Genomic DNA, 24,043 nt, shown 5'->3' on the forward strand with positions numbered 1-24,043 from the left:
TACTGAAATCACAGGCCCTGCTGTCACTTCTAATGGGGAGGCTTTATGTAAATAAATAACTATGTTACATATGAGGTACAGATAGAGTAAATAGAAAGTGATCTCAGAAGGAAGGTGAGGGTGGGAAATGGGAAAGGTCTCCTGAAGAAAGTAGCATTTGAGATAAGTCTTGAGAGAAGTCAGGGAACCCAGAAGGCAGAAATGAAGAGAGAGTATTTCAGACAGGAGGAAAGTCAGAAAGTCTGGAAAGGCAGTATAACAGCAAGGAGTCCAGTATCATTGGATCACAGAGTAAATAGAGGGCAGTAAAGTGTTAGAGATTAGAAATGTAGGAAGGGGCCAGGTGATGGAGAAGCCTGAAGGTAATAGGGAGCCACTGCAGTTTACTGAGTAGGAGTGTGACATGGCCAGACCCAAGCTTTTAAAAAAAAATCACTTCAGCCATTATATAGAGAATGGATTGACCTAGGGGATTTAAATTTCACTTTCTGGAAATCTGTTTCTATCCTTATGAAAGGGGTACTATATGGACCCAATTTAAGGTATTGACCAGATCTAAATCTATGAAATAAGACTCAAATCCTACCAAAGATACATTCTCTCTGTGTCACCATAGACAAGGCACTTAAACTCTTTGTGCCCCTAAGCAACTTTCTAAGACAATAAGTTACAGACAAGTTGCATATCAGTATGGGAGAAGGAACTTTCCAGGGCTGAAATCATCGACCTAGATCGATAATAATAATCAGCAACAGCATCTCAAGTTCATAAAGCCTAAAGTGTTTTCTTTATAACAACCCTATAAGAAAGACTGTGGAAGAGAGGGAAACAGAGAGACAGAGACAGAGAAAGAGAGAGAGAGAGAGAGAGAGTGTGTGTGTGTGTGTGTCTGTGTGTCTGTGTATCTGCGTGTGTGTATCTGCGTGTGTGTATCAAGGTTAATACTTTAACCCAAGTTTCCTGTGAGAAAATCAGACTAGTTGATGTCTAAAGTCTCTTCTAGTTCTAAATTCTATGAAAGCAAAATGCATTTGGCCTGGCAGCAGACACAGTGGGGTTTGGGGGTGGCGGCAGTGCTTCTGGGTAGACTGGACAAAGACAAAAGGGAAAGGACAAGAGTGAGACAGCCAGCAGAATTCTCACCCCTTCCAACTGAAAGGATGGCAGCGACTTTGAGAAATTGGCAGAGGCCTCAGAGGGACCCCATGAATAAAGGGCTCTCTTAGTATCTGATCAATTGTTTGTTTCAGAGTCCATGGCAAATGAAAAGGGACATCAGAGTTCCACCCCTACCACCCCCGCTGAACACCAACAAATGAGTTGTTTCTAAATCAACTATCCAAGCCTCTGGATGTCTCTTGATAATGAAAATTAACCAATATTTGAATAAGTTTCCTCCCCCACTTGTCCATAGCCATCTGCCAGATCTGATCCTCTGTATTGCTTCCTGTTAATAAGCTCATAGTTTAATAAGATGGCTTAAAGTATTGAGCAGCCAATTTCTTTTCTAGATTTCTCCATCTCCCCCCAAAATAGGTATAGGTCAAAGTTTAAAGGACACAAATTTCTGAAGTTTAAAGGATCTAGAATGAAGATCTAAGTCAGAGAATGTTAAAACCAAAAGGAGTATTAAAGACCACAACTTAAATTTCTATTTTATATACTAAGCAATACTTACTAATAAATACTTATAAAGCTCCAAATAGGGGCTTTCTAAAGGTTATGTGGCATCACATAGGAGAAGTCAGAGGGACTTGGGTTTGAGACCTGGATCTTCTACTTATGCAGTGAGGCTCTGGGTAAATCATTTAATCACTCTGTGATTCTTCACTTGTAAAATGGAGAAAAAATATTTTCAGTCTCTCCTGCTGCAAGGTTGGAGACTTTATAAAAACATAAAGTCTACTAACATCAATAGGAAGTGTCCTTATGTAGGCTCTGGGAGAGGTTAAAAGGAAGTGACTCCTGCCCTCAATGGGCTTACAAACTAGAAGAAATTTACAATCTATGAGGTATAGACAATGCAAACAATGTAAAAGGAGGTAGCACAAGCAACTACAAAGTATCAATGTTTGTCCATGTCAGACCTACACTGTCTTACTAGCCCAGTGTCTGATGGGGCTAGATCAATATAAAAAAAAAACAAACCAGAAACTCTGCTGGTCCTCCTAGGCAGGAAAGTCTTGAGATCCAAGCCCAGAGATAGACCATCTATTAAAGGCCCATCCAGGCAAAGGAAAGAAAAGTTCATCACCAGAAGGAAGGGCTCCAGGAGATGGATATGCTTGGCCAAGACAAGAAAATCACAGTATGGTGGGAAAATTTCTGAATCTGAATTTGAAAGATCTGCATTTTAACCCTGGCTTTGATTATAGGATTACAATTGTAGACCCCTAAAATCTAGCTATTCTAGACTCCATCATTTTACAGATCAGACCCAGAAAATTTGCCCAAGTTCACCCAGGAATGTATGCACCAAATGTGTGATTTAAACCCAGGTTTTTGGATTCCAGAGGCAGTGAGAGCTCTTTCTATTGTAATGATCCTTACTATTTTTAAGTCTTTCCTTTCTTTTCTCTAGATCTATTTCCTCTTCTATAAAAGAAAAAAAGTTAGACTAACTTATCTCTAAGGTCCTTTCCAGCTCTTAATCCTACAAAAAAAAAAATCAAAACCTGTTCTTGGTCCAGTTTCCATGGTTTGCTGCATATAGGACACAGATTTGCATATAGAATAAAAGATTTATCTTGCATTTAGAATAATAGATTTAGAGGCAGTTAGGTATCATGGATGAGCAGCTAGGTGTTACAATAATTAGAACACCAATCTAGAGATGGGAAGACTTGAATTCAAATGCAGCCTCAGACACCTACTTACATGGGTGACTTACTAGCTGAGTAAATCACTTCACCCTGTTTGTCTCAGTTTCCTCATCTGTAAAATGAGGAGAGAGAAATGGCAAACCATTCCAAATTCTTTGCTAAGAAAATCTCAAATGGTCAGGGGGACTCAGACCATGTTCACAACAACAAAAAACAATAAAGTATCATAGATGTTAGAGTGCTAGCCTTGGAATCAGGAAAATCTGATTCAAATTTGATCTTAGATGCTTACTAGTAGTATTACCCTATGTTACCAGATACTGTTATCCTGGAGTTAATTTCTCTCTGGCTAAGTTTCTTCATCTACAAAATTCAGTTCACTCATTTCAGTAAGGACAAGTTCTTTGTTGCCCTGTTTGGGTTTTTCTTGGCAGAGATAATGGAGTGGTTTGCCATTTCCTTCTCCTCATTTTACAGATGAGGAAACTGAGGTAAATAGGTTTAAGTGACTTGCCTAGGATCACCCAGCTAGTAAATGTCCCAAGGCTGGATTTGAATTCAAGACTTCCTGACTCCAGACCTGATGTTCTATCTACTGTGTCACCTAGCTGTTTCATCTATAAAAATGGGGATAAAGATAATACTTCCCATCTCTCCCACTATGAGGATCAAATAAGATCATATACATTGATATACATGGAAGTATAGATATTTATAAAGTATTTGCAAATTACAAAGTGCCACATATAAACATTAGCTCTATATAAATGTTATATATATTTAAAGTCCTACATATAAATGTTAATTATTATTATTATTATTATTATTATTATTAATAGAGCTGAAAAGTCACTTAGAGGTCATTAAGTTCATTCCTACTATCATACAGATGAAGCATAAGATTCAGAGAAATTAAGTGATTTGTCCAGAATCATACAGTTGATTAGTCTGAGTTTCAGATCTTCCCAACTCCAAACTTAGGGTACTATCCACTAGATAATTTCTCAGAACTCCCCTCAGTTCATTCAAAATGCCCTTCCTCTGTGTCTATAGGGTGGGGCGGCAGGAGGAATAAGTGAAGGAGAGATTTTCTTTTAGCCAAAAGGCCAAGGAAGAGGATGGAAATCAGTCAGTCTGATCTGGTTTCCACCAATGGGAAAGACTTCAAACTCTAGCCCTGAGTAGCTAGAATCTCTCACTGGTGCCAAATTAATATGGAAGGGGGGGAAAACAGCCAACCAAACAGCTTAGTAAGATGCCTTACACTCTTGTTATAGTCAAGTTGAGTGCCAAGGGCTGTCTCGGGAAGTGTTTACAATCCTGTTGTGACATCAATCTCAACAGTGCTGTGGCAAACATCGGCACCATTCACAGATGCTCTCAAATCAAAGATCATATGAGGCATCTTCCCAAAATGCTGCATCACATAATGATCCTGTGAGGATGATCTGACAGTCCAGGCCCCCCACTCCTGCCCCTCACTCACAATGTATACCCTAAGCCACTTTCGATTTGGCCTGGAGAGACTTAATGAAGGTTTGTGAACCAAGTCCTTCGACCTGAAAGTTGCAAATCGGAGTATCTGAGTCATTCTAGAAACTCTGGCTTCCTCCTCTCTCCCCTCCTCCATCCATTCCTATAATTAAAATCTAAGATTACTCCTGAGCCCTGGAACATATGTTATTGAGGGATGTGAAGAAAAATCGTTACTTCGGTTGTAAAAAAAGGGTGAAGATTTGCTGATAATGCACACACAAAACACCAAAGAGGGAGAAATGGAATAAAAAGACATGTCCTGTGGATGCCTTCCCAAGAGCGATCAGTTTTTATTCAGAATTTTAGAATGTCATTGATATGAAATCAACATTTCTCTCCCTACTTCCTTACCTCCTCCCCAATCTATAGAGAGGCCCAGAGAGAGGAAGGGGCTTGATTAAGGTGGCAGTGGAGAGAGCACTGGACCTAGGGTCAGGGGGATCTAAGTTCAAATCATACCTCAGACATTTAATACTTACTTAACTCTGTGACTTTGGACAAATCACCTAACCCCATTGCCTTGTAAAAAAAAAAAAGCAAGAACAAAAAGGGCAGCTAGTTGGCACAGTGGATAGAGCACTGGCTCTGGAGTCAGAAGGACCCAAGTTCAAATCTGGCCTCAGATATCTAATACTCACTTAGCTGTGTAACTTGGACAAGACATTTGACTTGATTGCCTTGTAAAAAACAAAACAAAAAAAAGGCACACAAGTATCAGAGTTGGGGGAGTTCTTTCATTTAGCTGAATATTTAAGAGGTAAAAGGGACTGTGGAGTAGCAATAATGAAACAATAATAAAACAGTCAATTCCATTTCCATTGCACCAAACCGATTTCTTTTCAGTTACCTGGTTGGGGAGGGGAGTTGTTGCAAGAATTAGTTTCATTTTTTTCAGGGGGTGGAACTGAGATTCTGAGACTTTTGAGGCAACTTGGGTTCATAGAATTTAGGACCAAAAGAAACCATGGAGTCCATTCGCTTTACAGAGGGTAAAACTGAAGCCAGAGGAGCAAACTGATTTGTCTTTAATGGCACTATTAATAAACTTAAAAATTCAGACTCAAAGTTTGGTTGTCCCCTACTCCCCTCCACCAGGCAGCATCCTTGGCTTCCATCAAGAATTAACTCAAATGCCATTTTCTGTAGGAGTCTTAACCTTGCTTCCCCCTACCCACACTGCTTCCCTCTGACATTCCCTTTCAAAGAGATTCTCTTCTCTCTTTCCCTCTCTTCCCTTCCCTCTCTTCTCTCTCTCTCTCTCTCTCTCTCTCTCTCTCTCTCTCTCTCTCTCTCTCTCTCTCTCTCATTCTCTCTCTCCTCTCATCTCATTCTCTCCTTCTTTCTATCCTCTCTCCTCTCCTTCCTTCCTGTCTCTCTCCCACTGTCTCTTCTCTTCCTCTAATCTTTTATTCATATTCCCCTGTACTTTCTATAGAAATGTACATGTCTATATTTGTGTATTCATATACAACATGTATATTTGTGTATCCACATGCATATATGTACATGTATGTGTGTGCAAACTACATGTGTGTGCATGCACACGTGCGTGTGTGTTTTTTAATGTACCTAATTCTTTCTATGTTTCCTCCCCCAACATAATGTCAGATCCTTGAAGTCAGGATTTGCTTTGCCCTTCTTATCCCTGGTGCTCACTTAGCACTGTGCCTCACTCATAGGAAGCATTTTGTCCATGGATTGACTAAGCCCAATATTCCATCAACTAGGCTCCTTTTGGGACTATTCTACAGAAGTCACCAGCCTACTTTGTCAAGGATTTCTGTCTAGAAATCCAGAATTCAGCCCTTAGAATAATGCTAAGATATTCTCTTTCTTCAAGGATAACAAAACAAATCAAGGAAACTCCAACACTTCTGTTATGCCTCCCCTTCCCACATAGATTCCTCTAAGAGCACTTTATAATTTAGACATGCTTTCTCCACAACAACCCTAGGAGGGAGGAAGTAGAAACCCTCTTATTTTATTCACAAAGCTTAGAAAGGAAATGACTTGTCCAAAGTCACCCAGTGAATGGCAGAGTGGAGAGACTGACTCCAAATCTAGGACTTCTTCCACTTTCCCCTGCTGACTCACACATGTGCACTGAATGATTATTTAGTCTCTGATTGAACACAGTACATGTTTCGCAATCTCTGCCAGAAGTCTATGCTACAAAAATTTGGCTTATGTGAAAAATAGCTACTAGCACAAGGCAATTATTTATGACTTAAATTTTTTAAAGTACCCTATGACTTCCTATAGAGCTTAGAGTAAATATTTATAGACAGATTATGAAATCCTGACATGAAAAAAAATTGATGATCAATCAACTACAGACATTTATCTAGCACCTACTATGTCCCAGACAGCTTGCTAGGTATTGGCATACAAAGATAAGAATGATCTGTGTGGTAATCTGTGCCTAGAGATCCCTACTCTCCCAGCTGAAGAAGCCTGAAGTTGGTGGATAGGTTGAGCCCCAAAGTGGCCTCCATGTCTATACTAAGCTCAGCACCAATATGGGGAGCTCCTAAAAATAAGGAGTGGAGAAAGAGGGATGCCTAAGGATGGGTGAACTGACCCAGGTGAGAAATGAAGCAAGTCAAAGTTTCCTTGCTTATCACTTCCTTGTTCATCACATTCTTGCCATAAACATTAGAATTAAACAAATGAAAGATAACGACTTTATGATGGGCAAGAAAGGTCTGTACTTCTGGCCTGAGTAATCTAGGGTGACCTAGTCTCCAAAAACAGACCCAAAGGAGAGACAGAGCCAAGATGGCAGAGTAAAGGCAAGGACTCACCTGAGCTCTTCTCCAAATCTCTCCAAATCTCTTTAAATAATGACTGTAAACACTGGTGGACCCCACAAAAAGATGGAGGGAAATAATTTTCCAGTTCAAGACAACTTAGAAGGATGTGCCATTTTACATTGTTCAATAAATCTATGAATGAAAAGAAATATACACACACACATAACCTCTTACTGTCCTATGCACTTGTCATGTTACATATACACAAGTATATAGATATATGGATAACTACCTCTTTTCTTTGTATCCTCAGTTCTTAACTTAGTGCCTGGAAAGAAAGGTCTATTACACCAGGCGAGAGTAGAGCACAGTACAGCCCAGAATATGCCAGCACAGACCCGGCCCCAGCAAACCAGGAGCAAACTTTAGGAGCCACTGAACCACCAGCAGCCGCTCCAGAACTCTCAGTGCACAGATGGTAAGGGAGTTAAACAATTGATCAGAAGGAGATTACAGGAGTTTCTTTACTAGCACTGAGGCAGGATTTTATTGCCTCGCCCATACGCAAATCCAAGTCACAGTCCCGGGAGTGGTGGTCCTAATGTGAGGAGGTTGTGGCTAAAGTGGAACAGGGATCCTTGTCATGGTTCCAATGCAAAAAAAAGTGCTTGTGGTCACTGACACACCAGAACAAGGCCAAGAGAGTAGTAAACATACCTCTCCTTTATGATATCACCTTGAAAGAAGTGAAAACTTAGAGGTCTCTAGAAGTTTCTTTGAAAACAGTTACACAAAATCTCTGAAGTTTGGGACAGTGAACCTTCTACCTGGAAGCAGAGGTCTATTCTAACAAAAGGGTAAAAGTCAAGTAAGAGGATGGGAAAATGAGCAAATACTAGAAAGAGCTAAAAAAAATAACTCTGACCATAGAAAGTTACTATGGTGACAAGATCAAAATGTATACTCTAAGAAGATAACAAAGTCAAAAATCCTATATCCAAAGCCTCTAAGAAAAATATGAATTGATTTCAAGCCATGGAAGAATTCAAAAAGGATTTTGAAAATCAACTAATAGAGGAAAACTTGGAAAGAGAAACAAGAGTGATATAAGAAACTCATAAAAATGAGTCAATAGTTTTATAAAGGTGACACAAAGAAATACTGAAGAAAAAAACACCTTAAAAAACATACTAGGCCAAATGGTAAAAGAAAATAAAAGGTATAAAAAGATCAAATGGTAAAAAAAAAGAAGGTACAAAAAGTCCATGAAGAGAAGAATGCCTTCAGGATTGACCAAATGGAAAAAGAGGAATAAAAATGCATTGGAAAAAAGTACCCCTTAAAAAATAGATTTGACCAAATGGCAAAGGAAATACAAAAGCTCACTGGAGAAAATAATCCCTTGAAAATCAGAATTGAGCAAATGGAAGTTAATGCCTTTATGAGAAATCAAGAAATAATAAAATAAAATCAAAAAGAATGAAAAAGAGAGTAAAATAATTTTCCAGTAACATTCCAATAATTTTCATTGGAAAAACAACTGATCTAGAAAATAGATCCAGGAGAAATCATTTAAAAATTGTTGGGGGGGCAGTTGTGGCACAGTGGATACAGCACTGGCCCTGGAGTCAGGAAGACCTGAGTTCAAATCTGACCTCAGACACTTAATAATTACCTAGTTGTATGACCTTGGGCAAGTCACCATTGCCTTGCAAAAACCAAAAACAAAAAAAATTATTGGACTACCTGAAAGCCATGATCAAAAAAAGAGTGGGAACATCATCTTTAAAGAAATTATTAAGGAAAACTACCTATTCTAGAACCAGAGGGTAAAATAGAAATTAAAATAAGCTACCAATTACCTCCTGAAAGAGATCTTAAAATGAAAACTCCCAGGAATATTATAGCCAAATTTTTGAACTTCTAGGTCTAAGAGAAAATATTGCAAGTAACCAGAAAGAAACAACTTAAGTATCCTGGAGTCACAATCAGGATAACACAAGATAGCAACTTCTACATTAATAGAATTGGAGGGCTTTGAATATGATATTCCAGAGGGCAAAGGAACTAGGATTACAACCAAGAATCACTTATCCAGAAAAAACTGAGTATAGTCCTTCAGGGGGGGAAAAAATGACATTCAATGAAATATAGGACTTTCAAGCATTCTTGGTGAAAAGACCAGAGATGAATAGAAAATATGACTTTCAAATACAAGACTCAAGAGAAACAGAAAAAAATTGCTGTGTCCATTGGATCTTTCTACATTTCTATCATCTGCAGAGTTCTTTGCTGGGCTTTGGAACTAAAAGCTACTCTTTGCTGAGATGGCATAGGTAAGAACACTGATCTGGGGCTATTTTATCTGAAGTTTGAATTGATTTGCTTGCAACACTCCACTGAGACCAGGATTTTTCAAGGACTATCTATATCTTTTTTGCTATCTTTTTAACAATATTTTATTTTTCCCAGTTGAATATCAAGACAAGTTTGTGGCATTCAATTCTGCAGGATTTTGTGTTCCATATTTTTTTCCCTTCCTCTCTCCCCTTCCCTCTTCCTGAAATGGTAAGCAATTTGATGTGAGTTGTACATGTGTTGTCCACATTTCCATGTTGGTCACATTTGTAAAGAAAGGAAACAGATCAAAATAAGAGGAAAAAAACAAAAAAATGAAGTAAAAAAAAGTTTTTCTGGGTTTTTTTAGGGTTGTTTTTTTTTTTTGCAAGGCAATGGGGTTAAGTGGCTTGTCCAAGGCCTCACAGCTAGATATACACTGCGCCACCTAGCCGCCCCTAAAAAAAAAGTTTTAAAACAAGGAAAGAGAAAAACAGACACAGATATACATACAGAGAGAAACAGACAGAAAGAGACAAAGAGAGAGTGGGACAGAGATATGGAATCCAGAGAGACACAAAGATGAAAACAAAAAAAGAGGCATTGTAGAAGGGAAGAAGAGAAAGAAACAGAAAAAGAGGGAAACAGAGACAGAGAACACGAAAGCTAGACTAAAAGGAAAGTCTGAGCGTGATGGAATAAATAATACTGTGGCATAAGAAACAATGGATGTGATGAATAGAGACAAAAGACTGAGTGAAGTAATGCAGCCAGTGGCTACAACAATAAAATAGTGATTGTCCTTCATTTTAGAAAAGGACCATGACAGAGAGGTGATGCCATGAAAAGCATGTGAATTGGATTTTGGGGGGGGGGGGGGAGTGCTATGCTAAGTCACCAGCTTCACTTTTTTCTCTAGAGCCCATCTATCTGGGTCCAGTGGCCAGATATGAATCAGAACAGGAGATGGCCCAGGATGGGGGGCAATCAGGGTTAAGTGACTTGTCCACGATCACACAGTTAAGTGTCAAGTGTCTGAGACTGGATTCGAACTCCCCTCCTCCTGACTCCAAGTCCAGAGCTCTATCAACTACACCACCTAGCTACCTTACAATATAAATGGTAAAAACGACAGGGGGGCAGCTAGGTGGCGCAGTGGATAAAGCACCGGCCCTCGAGTCAGGAGTACCTGGGTTCAAATCCAGTCTCAGACACTTAATAATTACCTAGCTGTGTGGCCTTGGGCAAGCCACTTAACCCCATTTGCCTTGCAAAAACCTAAAAAGAAAAAAACAGCAACAAAATCAAAGTTGTAAGCATTAACATTGATCAAGTCCTCAAGCTTGACTTCAAAGAAGAGATATGAAAAAAGCTCTCCCCAACTCCTTTGCAAATGTGGAAGGTCCACCCAGTCTGGAAAATTACATATAATTTGTGTGCATTGTGCATTGATTAGTTTTGCTGATTTTTTTCCCCTCTTCTTGTTCTCTTTGTTATATGAGATGGTTCTCTGAGAACAGGGAGAAAGGATTCTAGGAGACATGTAGACAATGTAAAAACAAGTATATCAACAAAATTTCATTTAAAAAAATAAAAGTCTCTACCCTTCTCAAGGAGATAAATATATGTATATATATATATATATATATATATACATGTATTATTTATTTATAAATAGTTTTATAATTAGGGTTTTAAAGAGAATATAAATTAAATTTATAAATAGATGAAAATTGAAAAAGGTATGCCTGGCTGAAAGGAGATTAGGCAAGGCCTCTTTATAGGATTTGGATGCTTGTATGGATTTCAGGTAAGGATGAGAAGGAACATTTCAGGCATGGGAGTCAACCTCTACAAAGGAGATAGAATCCTGGGCATGGGACACAATAAGCAGGCAAATGTGGGGGAAATAAAAAAAAAACCATAAGCAAGTTAGCTAAAGTCTGAGAATATCTGCAAAGTTATTGCAGCTATATCAGAACAGTCAAAGTCAGAACAGACAGTAACATTACAGAGAACAAATTCAACATAATAATGCCTTGTTGACATAACAGGCCTAGACATCTGGATTGTGGCCATGACCCAGGAAAGATGCAAAGCACAAAGTCTCTAAGCAGCCAATGTAGCTGTCCAAAAGCCTCTATGCCCTGATGCTTATACATTACTCATGAAAGAAGCCTCAGGTCTCCGATTTGCTCCCATGTTTTTGGAAACCAATAAAATAAGGATTAGAATGCTCTGAAAATGTCAGCTACTGCTAATTATTAGAAGCAAGAAATACTAGAAATATCAAAGGAGTAACATGACCCAGTTTCCATCTTTTTCCTCCCTAAAACAATGCTAAGAACTCTCAAATCACACTTGCCTAGGGCCATTGAGTGAAGGAGCAGCTAGGTGGCAAGTCTCCCCACCTAGTCTGGAGATGGATATTTCAAGAATTATCTTTATTTAAAAGAAAAAGGAACCAAATTTGGGGTGCAGAGGTAAAGAATTGGACTTGGAGTCAGAAATTTCTAGATTCAAATCATATGACTTAAGTCAGCCTCATTTTCCCCAATCTTAAAATGGAGATTTCCATGAGGATCAAATGAAACTATGAATGTAAAGTATTTTGCAAACTTTAAAGTTCTGCAGAAATGTTACTTTTAGTTATGATGCTATCACCAGAAGCCCCATCTCTTTCCCTTCTCCTGAACAAGTGTGAACCTTCCCTGTACAAGATCATCTCTTTGGCCAGACTTAATGCAACCTGCCTTGACCTGGGCAACCCTCACTCATTCATGTTCTGTCATTGAGTAAGTCCTCAAGTTAGGAGGCATGAGTTTGTGTGGCTGACAAACTTCATACAGCTGGACTACACCCTCAGGCTCTGCCTCTAGAATGAATAACTGAATGAAAACATGTTTACTAAAGTGCTATGTTATTAGGCCCTGTACTCAATCCTGAAAGCCATGCCTGGCCTCCAGAGGCAGAAGAAAAACTCTGAAAGATGAAGCTTTGACAACAATTGATATTTACACAGCTATAAAGTTTACTAAACCCTCTCTTGTTGTTTGGCCATTTCAGTCCTATCTGTGACCCCATTTGGAGTTTTCATAGTAGGAATACTGAAGTGGTTTGCCATTTCCTTCTCCAAGTCATTTTACAGATGAGGAAACTGAGGCTAACAAGGTAAAGTACTTGCGATGGGTCACATAGCTAGTTTTGTCTCTGAGGCCAGATTTGAACTCAGGAAGATGAATCTTCCTGATTTCAAAGACAGAGTTCTATCCCTATCTCGCAGCCCAAGCATTTTTCATACATTATCATTTTTTCCCTATCACATATAAAGATAATTTTCAATATTCATTTTTGGTAAGATTTTGAGTTCCCTCCATCCCTCCTCTCCCCACCTTCCCTTGACAGCAAATAATCTGATATATTATGTGTGTATAACTATATTAAACTACATATATTATATTAATGATGACTTCCAAAAGTGCTGTGAGGTGGGTGCAGCTATATTATACTCTCCATACAGATGAGGAAACAAGAGGGTGAACGTTTACATGACTTATTTAAATAATTAGTATCCTGAGGCAGAATTTGAACCCAGGTGTTATTGACTCCAAATCTGGGTGTTCCTATCTACCAGGTCATACTCCTTTTACATGGCTACAAAGAGATTTGGACTAGGTTCTTTAGAGGGAAACCTGAATACCCACATTAACAAGACTCACAGACCTACTTCAAGGAAAGCATCGAACCAAGGCAATGGTGCAATGATGGAGAAAGATACTGGACCAAACTGATTGCTAAAGGAATATGATTCTGCAGTATATGAGCTGCAAGGATGACACAGCAGAAGAATTCCTGGACCAAGCCCAGGACCTGCTGCCATGGAATAACAAGGCAGAGAATCAAGGATCAAGGAAGAAAAGCAAACCTGGCCCTTCACTGGTAAATATGAAGTGTGTGTGTCTGTGTGTGTGTGTGTGTGTGTGTGTGTGTCTGTGTGTGTGTTGGGGGTTGGGAGGGGTTGGGAAGGACCGGGAGAAGAACAGGGAGTAAAGAAATCTTAATACTAGGAATATACTGTAAGTCTAGGAAAAGTGGAGAAGTTGTGTGACTCTCTAGAAAGCCCAAGTTCTTTCCTCTTATGGGGGAATTCCACCTAAGTCAATACTGGAAGTCTGAAGGTCTATATAAGTCCCTAGAAAAGATGAAGACTAAGAATAATTGACATCATTTAAATAAAACCCATCATATATTCATTGTATTGTTAGCCCAAGTGCTTGCACAGGAACATGTAACACTCCTCCCTCCCTCCCTCTCTTTTCCTCTTCCTCCCTCTCTCCTCTCTCTTTCTCTGTCTCTATGTCTGTCTCTCTCTGACTCTCTGGCTCTATTTCTGTCTGTGTGTCCTCTGTGTGCATGTGTAGAACTAGACATAAGCCAAATTCTATGTTCCCCAGAGGAAACTTTGAGTGGGAGCACAAGTCATAGAAGTCTCCAAGACTGAACCTGATCCATGTGAACTTAGAGACGTTGAGCTGAGCCACATGTCTGTAGTAACCTTCATGCTTAGGAACATTCTTCTCTCTACCATTTCTACCTACTGAGATTCTCCCTATCCTCCGAGGCCCAATTCAAATACTAATTCCTCTAGAAAATTGTTTAGGATTGCTTTTCTCACCTCTAGACAGATGGTGATCTCTCCTTCCCTAGACACCACCTATATTTCTATGAACTTCTCATAAAATTTTGTACTTTAATTGCCTACTGCTTTAGCTCCCCTAGTAGACTGAAAGCTCCCCTGAGGGCAAGGGAGACCATGTCATAATCTGTTTCGAACCCTCAACCCTAGTATAGACCTGTATTTGAAAGGTGCACTTAAGTGTTCGATAAGTTGAACTAAGAGGCTTTCCCTCCCCTCCTCTAATTTCCTGGTTTCCCCTACCTCTAGGTCTAGACATCTGTTCAAATTGAATCTAGGTCCATGATCAAAAGTTCTTTGGTTGTCCCTCCTACTAAGGATGACCTTTTCAACCGTGGAAGCACATGTCTGCAGGAAGAAGCCTCTGGACCTCCAGTTGCCATCCCACAACAAGATCATAAGTCACTCAGTCACTAAAACCAGAGTCTTCTTTCTCCTTCTGAGAGTGGAAGCATCTCAAGTATTTTCATGTTTGGTCAAGACCAGTTTTACAATGAAGATGGAAGGCAAAAGAACACATATCATCAGCTGTTAACCAACTAGCCCCTCAGTCTAAGAAGGATCTGGCTCATCCTATCACTATATAAAAGGAGAGGCTGCAGTCCAAAGAACGAAAAGTTATTGCCCCAGTTCACACTGTGAGAAAGCAACTGAACCAGGATTAGAATCCAGGTCTCTTGGCTACTAGTTCAAGGCATTCTCCACCCTGATTGTTTCCTTACAATTTAAGGACCCAGAGCTAGAGAATAATTCAGACTCTTGTGGACAGCAACTAGCACTGTAAAGGGTGAAGCCTGTCGCACAGAGGTGGTAAACGCTGCCAGGGGCAGACTGAGGCAAACATTTTCAGAAATGGTCCAGGTTCAGGGTTGGGAAGTAGGGGTGCGCGCATGCACGCACACGTGTATGTGTGTGTGTGTGTGTGTGTGTGTGTTTATGGGGAAAGGTTAGGTGAGAAGAGATATTAGGATGGGGAGAATAGTTTGGGATTTTTTAAAAGAGCATCAATAAAAACATTTTAAAAGAGCTAGAAGGAATAATTGAGAAGAAATCTAGTCAGAAGGCTATGATCGAGCAACCAGATCTGTAAACTGATGTTATCTCCACAGAAAAATATCCACATGTTACAGGCAGGAAAATAAGGACAAATCAGTTCTTACCAGAGCAGACATTTTTCCCATAGTGTGGTTTGAATACCTACTTTTGTGATGCCCAAACATGAAGCTTTCTCTGACCTAAGCTCTCTCAGCAGGAACCTCCCACTCACACCTGTAGGGGCCAGGGAGGCCTGTAGGAGAATGCCAATGGACCCAATGAACTGGAGACAGGAGAGGAAAGAAGCCAGGCCTGGAGTGCAAGATTAGTTTGTTTAGGGGAGTCTTGGCTAGGTACAATCCATGGGGTGTCCCTCTCTCCCATTCCTCCAAAGGGATCCTGGCCCCAGAATGGATCCATGTCTGCTCTACAAGGCGCTTCTGTTTTTTCCCACACCAGCAGGTTAGCTGTTCACACAAAGTGGGATATATCATGCAGTCCAATGAATTAAGAGTCAGTCAAGGGATCTGTGAATAAGGGGCCCTGTGAGCGACAAGAGATATTTAGATAATGTAGGGAGTAGGCAAGAGGGGGAGGGGGAGGGAAATAGAGGGGGAGAAGTGTGGCAAGAAGGGGAAGAACAGGAAGAAGGACATGGGGGAAGGAAGGGGAGAGAGAGAGGGAGATGGGAAGGGGGAGGGGAAAAGGATGGGGAGAGAGGAGAGGAGGGGGAGGGAAAGGAAGAGGAGGAGGGAGAGGGGAAAAGGGAGGAGGAAGAGAGAGAATATGAATGTATATGAGGTCAGGACACAAGCAGAGAGAGACAACACAAAGCTGTTTATGCCATTTTGCCAGGGGAAAGCAGGCAAACAGGTCAGGGAAAAGGTGCCTAGGCTTAGATTTTAGTGGAGACTGCTTCTGACCTGGGCTCATTCAGGGAGGGAGGGAGTGTGTCTACTGGACCAAAAGGAAGAATCTGCAGGTTTTTACTTGCTTGCAGGCATGTCTGGGGAACAAACTAGCTGCACTTCCTTTGATGCTGTAAGAAGGATGCAGCAGGCAAGTGGAGATGAAGGTACTCAAAGTTTGGGGTTTGGGTGGATGTTTTAATGCTTTGGGATGGAGGGAGGCGATGGAGTCAAGGGACACACCAGGGAGATCACTAAGCCCCGGGACCAAGACTAAGGCTATCCAAGAGGAGAGAATGGCTCCAGCTCTGAGGGAATCCCATGTGTCACCATGGTTGAGCCAGGCTTTTTTACTGGAAGAACATAATTTCTACCACATCCAACTCTTTGTGACCCCATTTTCTTATCAGTGATAATGGAGTGGTTTGCTATTTCCTTTTTTCCAATTCATTTTACAGATGAGGAAATTAAGGCAAACACAGTAAAGTGACTAGCCCAGGATCACACAACTAGTAACATTCTAACACATAAATTCTAATTTATGAGAAAGCCAATCCCACCCCTGGCCCTATCCAGACAAAGAGTAGTCTTCCCCCCAAAATAGGATTGACTCTTGCAAGACCTTGAAGGCCCCTTCAGATGAATAACTTATGCATGGTGGGACAACTCCCCAATGCTAAACCAACAGCTATCCCCTAAAATCTGTCAGGTCCACATCTGGTAGAAAAGAGGGAACTAGTAGGAGCTGGGATGTTTTTCTCTTAGGGAAAACAGCAGCCACAAAGTTAAATTAGCTCATGTATACTCTTCAAGAGTAAGAATGGGAACAGCTGGGTGGTACAGTGGATAGAGCACCGGGCCCTGGAGTCAGGAGAACCTGATCAAATCTGGCTTCAGACACTTAATAATTACCTAGCTGTGTGAACTTGGGCATGTCACTTAGCCCATGCAAAAAACAAACAAAACAAACAAAAAAAAAAGTAGGGATGGTTTGGGTTTGATCATGGTGTCTGGTATATCCCAGGTGCCTGAGTTCACATTTCTCAGAAAGGGAAACAGGCTTACAAGTGAGTGGCTCAAGGGGTTTTGCCAAGTCCATACAACAAATGGAACCCAGTAAAATGCAAGCTTCCTGAGGGCAGGGATAGTTTTCTTTCAAATTCTATAATATCAGCAAGATCTGACATGGGACCTTTAAATGTTTCATGTATGAATGGCTGCGTGACAACCCATGAAGATCACCTCCTAAGGAAGAGGACTGCTTGCTTCACTCCATTTCTTCCCCTTCCTACCTAGAACCTTGGGTGAATCATTTCCTCTTTCCAGGGGCCTCAGTTTCCTCAACTATTAAAATAAGGAAGATGGATTTGACCTTTGAGCTTCTTCACAGCCCTAAATCTATAAATTTATGATTCCATGGATGGAACATGGATGCCCCTTCCACCAAAGTCTTAGTTGATCTACATATGAATGTCTTCCTTACATGGGTCCATGACCTCAGAAGATCCTCCAGGATAGGGCAGCTTTTCTCTAATCTCTAGGAGAAACAGCTGGGCCCCAGCCACTGCCTGGAGAGTCCCCAATAAAACAAGGCTCATCTCTTAAAGATATCACCTCCATGCATACACAGAGTTACTACAAATGCCTGTCAAATCTTCTATCATTCAGCATCTCTTCTCCACCTTCATCTTTTCTTTCTTTTTAAAAGGCAGCAGCAAGGCAGCCTTTTATCTGATGTTGCTCCCCCACCTCCACTCCTCATCTCTACCTCCTTGCTATAAAATACTGTGAGGGGAAAGAACAAAAAAAAAAAAATCAAAAGTAAGAAATGAAAACCTATTCCATATCGTGGCAGTTGTCTCTAAAGTGATTTAGGCAGCATGGTCTAAGGGGAAAATATGGCTTTGGAGTCCAATAGACCTGGGTTCAAATCATAGGCTCATAGATTTAGAACTGCAAGGGATATCAGAAGACATTTAGTCCATGCCCCTCAGTTGAGGACAATGGGCCTAGAGAGATAGCAAGTGGCAAGAATTCAAACTTAGGTCCCTGTAACTCTGATTTCAGTTCAGCTGTGTGACCTTGGGTAAGTCTTTTAATTTCCCTCAATATGTTTCCTCTTCTGAAAATGGAAGAAATTATAGCACCTGCCTGGCAGGTTGTTGTAAGTCTCAAAAGAGAATAAGAATGTAGAAGGCATAGATGTTGTTCAGTCATGTCTGACTCCCTGTGACCCCATTTTCTTAGCAACAGTGCTGGAATGGTTTGCCATTTCCTTTTCCAACTCATTTTACAGATAAGGAAATTGAGGCAATTACAGTAAAATGCCCTACCCAGGGTCGCACAACTAGTAAGTATTTGAGGCCAGATTTGAACTTGGGAAGATGAGTCTTTGTGAGTTCAGACCCAGCTCTCTATGCTCTATGGTGCCACCTAGCTGCCCCTGACAGTGGTAGAGATTCAGTAAATAAAGGTGGGAGTTTGAGGGTAGGATGTAAAGGCAGAAAGAACCAATTTAAAAAAACAAAACCAAACCAAAAAAGCCAACCTTGCCAGTCCTGATAGGTCACATTTATGAATCATGTCTCTAGGTAAGACAATACAAACTTAAATCCCCTATTAACAAGTAAACAAAATTAGGACAGATTTGTTTGTCTCTCATAAGGCAGGTTGGTTTTAGGTGGGAGTAGAGAAGGAAGATGGGATATTCTGTCCGAAGAATAGGATCACAGATTCAGAACTGAAAAGGAACTCAGAAGCTATCTGTTTAACCTTTCTATTTTACAGATGAGGAAACTGAGTCCCAGAAAGGCTGAGTAATTTGTCCAGAGCCACATAGCTAGTGTTTGAGGAAAATCTGAAACCAGATCTATCCCCCTTTATCCATTATCCCATTCTACCTCTGAAAATAACCTGCAGGCTTCAAAAGCAGGCTTCAAAGGCTAGGGGTTAGTTTCTAGTTTGTTTTTAATTAAAGCAGGAAAACCTCAAAAGTCATCTTCGATTCACCAACCCCATCACCATCTTTCTGGCACCAAGTGATGCTTGCAGTCTTCCCAAGGGAATCAGTCCAAGAAGAAAGCACCATGCTTCATTATACCAATAACCTTCCCAGATTTCCATAACACCCTGCCTCTCTGTATTATTGATTCTCCTAGCCTGCATCACACGCAATCATGTATAATTATTCTAACACTCAACAACAATAGTTAGCCAGAAAGCCTTGCATACATTCTTCAGTGGTGGGTCATGGCCTGTTGCAAACATTTCAAGTAAAGCATCACCCCCACCACCGCCACCACCACCACCACTGCCCCTTAAAAAATGCATAGGCTTGATTTGCGGGTACTAAGTCTTAATCCAACCCCAGGGGGATTTCCAGGAGTGATGAGACTTTAAAATGCAGGGAAGGAAGGAATCAGACAACTGGAACCTACAAATCAAAACAAATGTAAGCAGGTTCCTGGGAAGGAAAACCCATATCCTAACCTGATCACCAACCAGCTTCAAAATGGGAGTGGGGGTGAGGGGCAGGGAAGAGTTACTGGGAGAGAAGGGAGACCTGGTAAGGAAGGAAATTTGGTCACCCAGATCCTAACCTGATCACCAGCCAGCTTCAGGATGGGAGTCAGAGTGAGGGACAGAAGAATTACTGAGAGAAGGGAGACCCGGTAAGGAAGGAAATTTGGTCCCTCGGGAGGAAGAGACTGGGTTAAGGTAGGGAGCTCAGTGATTAGGGAGGCTGTAATGAACAGGAAGGGAAGGGAGTCAGAGAAAGAACAAATGGAGGGGTGGGGGAACTTCTCCAAAGGTAGGGTAGGAGAAGGGGAAGTCTGGAAGAAGCCCAAGCTAATGGAAAGCGAAGGAAAGGGAAGAAATGGACCACACGGAGCAATGACAGGGATCAGGGTTTTACTGGGGTGGGGTGGGGGGCTGTTTTTACCTCTTTGATTTTCTCCCTCTGGGCCAGGCTCTTGGCATCCGAGTTGCTCCTGGTCCCCAGCACCGGGTGCCGAAGGCGACTTCGGAACTCCTCGAAGACCAGGGTGGGCAAGGGGCGCGACTTGGGGTCTCTGGGGAGCCTCGTGGCTGCTCCCGGAGTCTGCTGGCCCCGGGTGGCCCCGGCCTCCTCCCAGGGAGTGGTCGGGCCGCCCGGGGGGTGTCGCCCCCCTCGGCCGGGCCCCACGGCCAGGGCCCCGGGGGCCGGGGCTGGGTTGGGAGGCGGCTCCTGGCCCCCAGCCTGGGCTTCCCCAGCCCCGGGGGCGGCGGCCAGCCGCTGGGGCCGGAGCGGCAGGAAAAGTCGCCTGAAGCGGTAGGAGCTGGGCAGTAAGAAGAGGGCCCCGAAGCACAGGGTGATGAGGCCCGAGAGGAAGAGCAAGAAAAGGAACTTGTGGGACAGGCGCACCCCGAAGACCGAGGCTGGGGCAAAAGCGGGGGTCTTCCTCATCAACATCTTCGGCCGGGCGGGGGGGCGGCCGGCGCTGGCCCAGGGGCTGGAGAAGGCTGCGGCCGCGGCTCGGGGGGTGCCCAGCGCCCCGGCCGCCCCGAGCTCGGGTCCCAAAGCCCGGCAGGCGCTGGGGGGTCCTCGCGAGAGCGGCGGGCGGCCGTCGGGGGCCCGGGGCGGGATTCAGAGGGAGTCCCAGAAAAGTGGGGGCAGGCAGTGTGGGGGCGCCCCGGGGCGCCTCGGGCAGCGCGGGCCGCTCCGCCTCAGCGAGCCTCGGCCCGCCCGGCCCGGGGGCAGCGGTGCCCGCGGCTGGCGGCGAGGCCCGGGGGCCGCCGCATGCCTGGTCGGGGCCAAGGCCGCCCCCCGCCCCGGGGCCCGCCGCCCTCACATGCTCCCGGGCCGCGCTCGCAGGGGGCAGCACGTTTTCCCGGACGGGACCGGGCGGGCGCGCCGAGAGGGGCCGGCGGAGGCTGGGGGCGCCCGGCCGGGCAGCGGCCGCCCGGCCCGCTCTGACCCGCCGCTCGCTGGGAGCGCTGCCCGGCACGGCCTGGCCGGCGGACGGACGGACGGACGGGCGGGCGGGCGGGCGGACGGACGGCGCGGCCCGCGGCTTCCCGGGGACCAGCCGGCAACTTTCCCCGTCCGCGAGGCGCTCGGCCGGCGCCGCTCAGCCCAGGCCGGGCCGGCGCGGCTGCATCGGGGGCCCCGGGAGCGCGGGGTCTCGTCCGGGCCGAGCCGGCGGCTCGGGGCGCCGCGCGCTACGGGGCGGGCCGCCGGAGCCGCGCCTCGGCCCCGGGCCCCGGGCTCATGGCAGCCGCCGCCGCAGCTCCCCGCCCTCCCGGCCGCCGGCGCACACTGGCTCCCGCTCGGCGGCCGCCGCCGCCTCCCTCCGCCGGCGAGGCTCGCCTTTCACTGCGACAGCTCCAGACGGCCCCGCCCCCGCCAGGCCCCGCCCCGGGCCCGCCCCTCCGCGGCCGGGCCCGCCCCCTCGGCCCGGCCCCAGCGGCGCGCGGCCATTGGCCCAGGCGCCCGGAGCCCCGCCGGGAGCCGGGCCACGCCCCCCCTCCAATGGCCGGCGCCGCGCGCTCCCCCGAACGGTCGCGCCCGCACACAGCGGGAGGGGGAGGGAGGAAGGAAGGCGGACATTGGCCGCCTCGGAGGATCCCCGCTGGGCCGCGGGCGCCCATTGGCTCCTTCCCATCGCTAGCCGGGCTCGCCGAGGCGGCACCGCGCCCCCACCCCGGCCCGAGCCGCGCCGCGGGCCCCGGCGGCCCCGGCGGGTCACCCGTACGAGGGCCCGGGGGCGGGGCCAGGCGCAGCCACTGAGCCCATTGGCGGATGACCTCTCCCACCCCTTCGAGTCCTCCCCCGGATTGGCGGAGAGCTGCACGCCCTAGTCCCTGGGGTCGGGCTGGCCCGCCCCTATGGGTCTCTGGAGAAGGGACGGAGTGGCCGGTCGGTGCTCGCCCCGCGCCCGCTGGCACTGTGGAGGCGGGGGCCGGGGCCTGGACGCTTAGCTGCGCCCCCTGGCACCGGCCTCTGGAGCTCGCCCTCCGACCCCCCCAGCACCACCGTCCGGCCGGGGCCACCCCACCAAGCCCCTCCGGACCACCGTGCCCCCGGGCCCCGGGCCCCGGCCCCACAGCCATGCCCCTGCCACCCCACCCCCACGCCAAGGCCCCTGCGCCCCCGCGGGCAGCTGCCCAGCTCCCGTCACTAACCCGCCCCGGCCCCACGACGCACTCCGAGTTCGCACCGCTACCTGTCTTGCCACCCCTGCCTCGCCCACCTCCCCAACCCCCATGCAAGGGCACCCCGAGCCCCCACAAAGCGGCTGCTCAGCTTCCACACCAACTCCTCCTATCCTCCCCCCACCTGCCCCCACCGGGCAGATGGGTATGCCCCCATTCCCCCAAACAACGGAGCTGTAGCCAGGGGGTGAACCACCACCCCCGGCCCAGGTGCCCGGCAGGGGCCATGCCCTGAACCCCTTTCTCACAAATAAACACACACTGGACAATAGAACTGACACCTCCGGCCACATCGAGACCTCCTTCCACCCTTCGTTCCACATACAACGGCATGCCCAACTGTAGCTACACCATTTCCTACCACCCACAGCCATTCCCAAACAGGCTCCTTCATTCTCTATTTGGGATAAGAGATCACGGCTAGGGAGTCCGAGTAAGGGAATGGTGAAAAGGGTCTTGGAGGCTCTGGAGTACCCTTCATTTTACAGATGAGGAAACTGAGGCTCAGCAGACCAAGCTGCCCAGTTAAGTGTCCCTAACACAGAAGGATCTTTGAACTCTCATCTCCTGTAAGGCTCACACAGCCAGGAAATCCACTCTTCCATAACCCTCTCTCCCTCCTCTCTGCCCTTAACTGAACCCCGCCACCAATCCCTCAGACCCCTACAGAAAATACGAAGCCACCTACATAGCTGGCAAAGACTACCCTAGGCCCCTCCCTCCAGGAACATCAGTAAGCCCCTTTTTTGCACCCCCTATTCCAACACGGTTGTGCCAAGGGGTCATCCCCCCCACACACACACACACCTTGCTCATTCTGGGCTTGTTTCCCCTCCCAGCTCCTCCAACCCTAGCCATTCCAAAGTCCCACCGTCTCTCATTCATACAAAGCCCTTTATGGAGACAGATCGCAGCAGAGGGAGAGACAAATTAAGAGGTGTAATAGGCAAGAGGGAAAGTATCTGCTTTCAGCTTCAATTTAAAATGAAATGCAGTGTTGACGAGACAGATACTGCAGGGAGCTGCTGCTCCAGACTGTCAGAGATGCAGGAAAAGGAGGAAGCCTGTCCAGGTGACAAATCTCCTTCCTCCAGGAAGGCTCCTCTGATGCAGTAAAGGACAAGGAGGTCTTCCCTCCCCCCCACTCCCCTAAAATCAGAAGTTAGCAGACTGACCCTGCCCCGGCACAGCTGAGCTTGGCACAAGGATTCCATGAATATACCTGTCTCATCTTCCCGGTGGCACATGCTGGAGAGAGGTCTGTGGCTTTCTCCCATTCCTGGCCTTGACAGTCAGTGTCCTAGCAACATATTTTATGCAGACTAGGAAGCCTGTGTTGAGATTGTCACAAGGTCTGGTGAAGGGGCAGGGACCAGGGACCGGGAAAGGATGCTCTGAGGAAGATCAGTCTAAGAAACTGAAGAGTTTAAATAGGTTGGGGGGGGAGGGGGGTTTTAAAAGAAGGAAATGCTATTTGAAGCTGGGTCTTTTATCTGTTTCTCAGAGCAAGGCAAAAATTACAGGTCTACTCAGTGGTGTGTTGGATAAAAAGGTCATATCCACAGCTTTAGCCCCAGATTTGCAGTCTCGTCCTTGGTCCATCCACCCAACACTGGATCCTTCCAGGCCTCTGTAGGAGCTCGATATCCTGCATTAGCCATCCTCTGCCAAGAAGCAACACGGACTGCAAAGCCTGCCTCTCCAGCCCGGCAGGCACAATGTGTGATCAAGGGGTACCAGAATCCAAGTCTTCAGGCCATA

At 45.4% G+C, this 24,043-nt stretch overlaps 1 protein-coding gene across 1 annotated transcript in view; it reads right to left on the reverse strand.

Moving 5' to 3' along the window:
- MAN1C1 (mannosidase alpha class 1C member 1) overlaps positions 1–20,629 on the reverse strand; it is a 222,013-nt gene extending 201,384 nt beyond the window's left edge. The window contains exon 1 of the mRNA XM_074218080.1: positions 20,031–20,629. Coding sequence (XP_074074181.1) covers positions 20,031–20,540 — 510 coding nt within the window. The 5' untranslated portion in view covers positions 20,541–20,629. The remainder of the gene's footprint in view (positions 1–20,030) is intronic.
- Between the last annotated feature and the right edge of the window lie 3,414 nt (positions 20,630–24,043).

This window comes from Macrotis lagotis, chromosome 1 (assembly GCF_037893015.1).
Source record: "Macrotis lagotis isolate mMagLag1 chromosome 1, bilby.v1.9.chrom.fasta, whole genome shotgun sequence".
Lineage (NCBI taxonomy): Eukaryota > Metazoa > Chordata > Mammalia > Peramelemorphia > Peramelidae > Macrotis > Macrotis lagotis.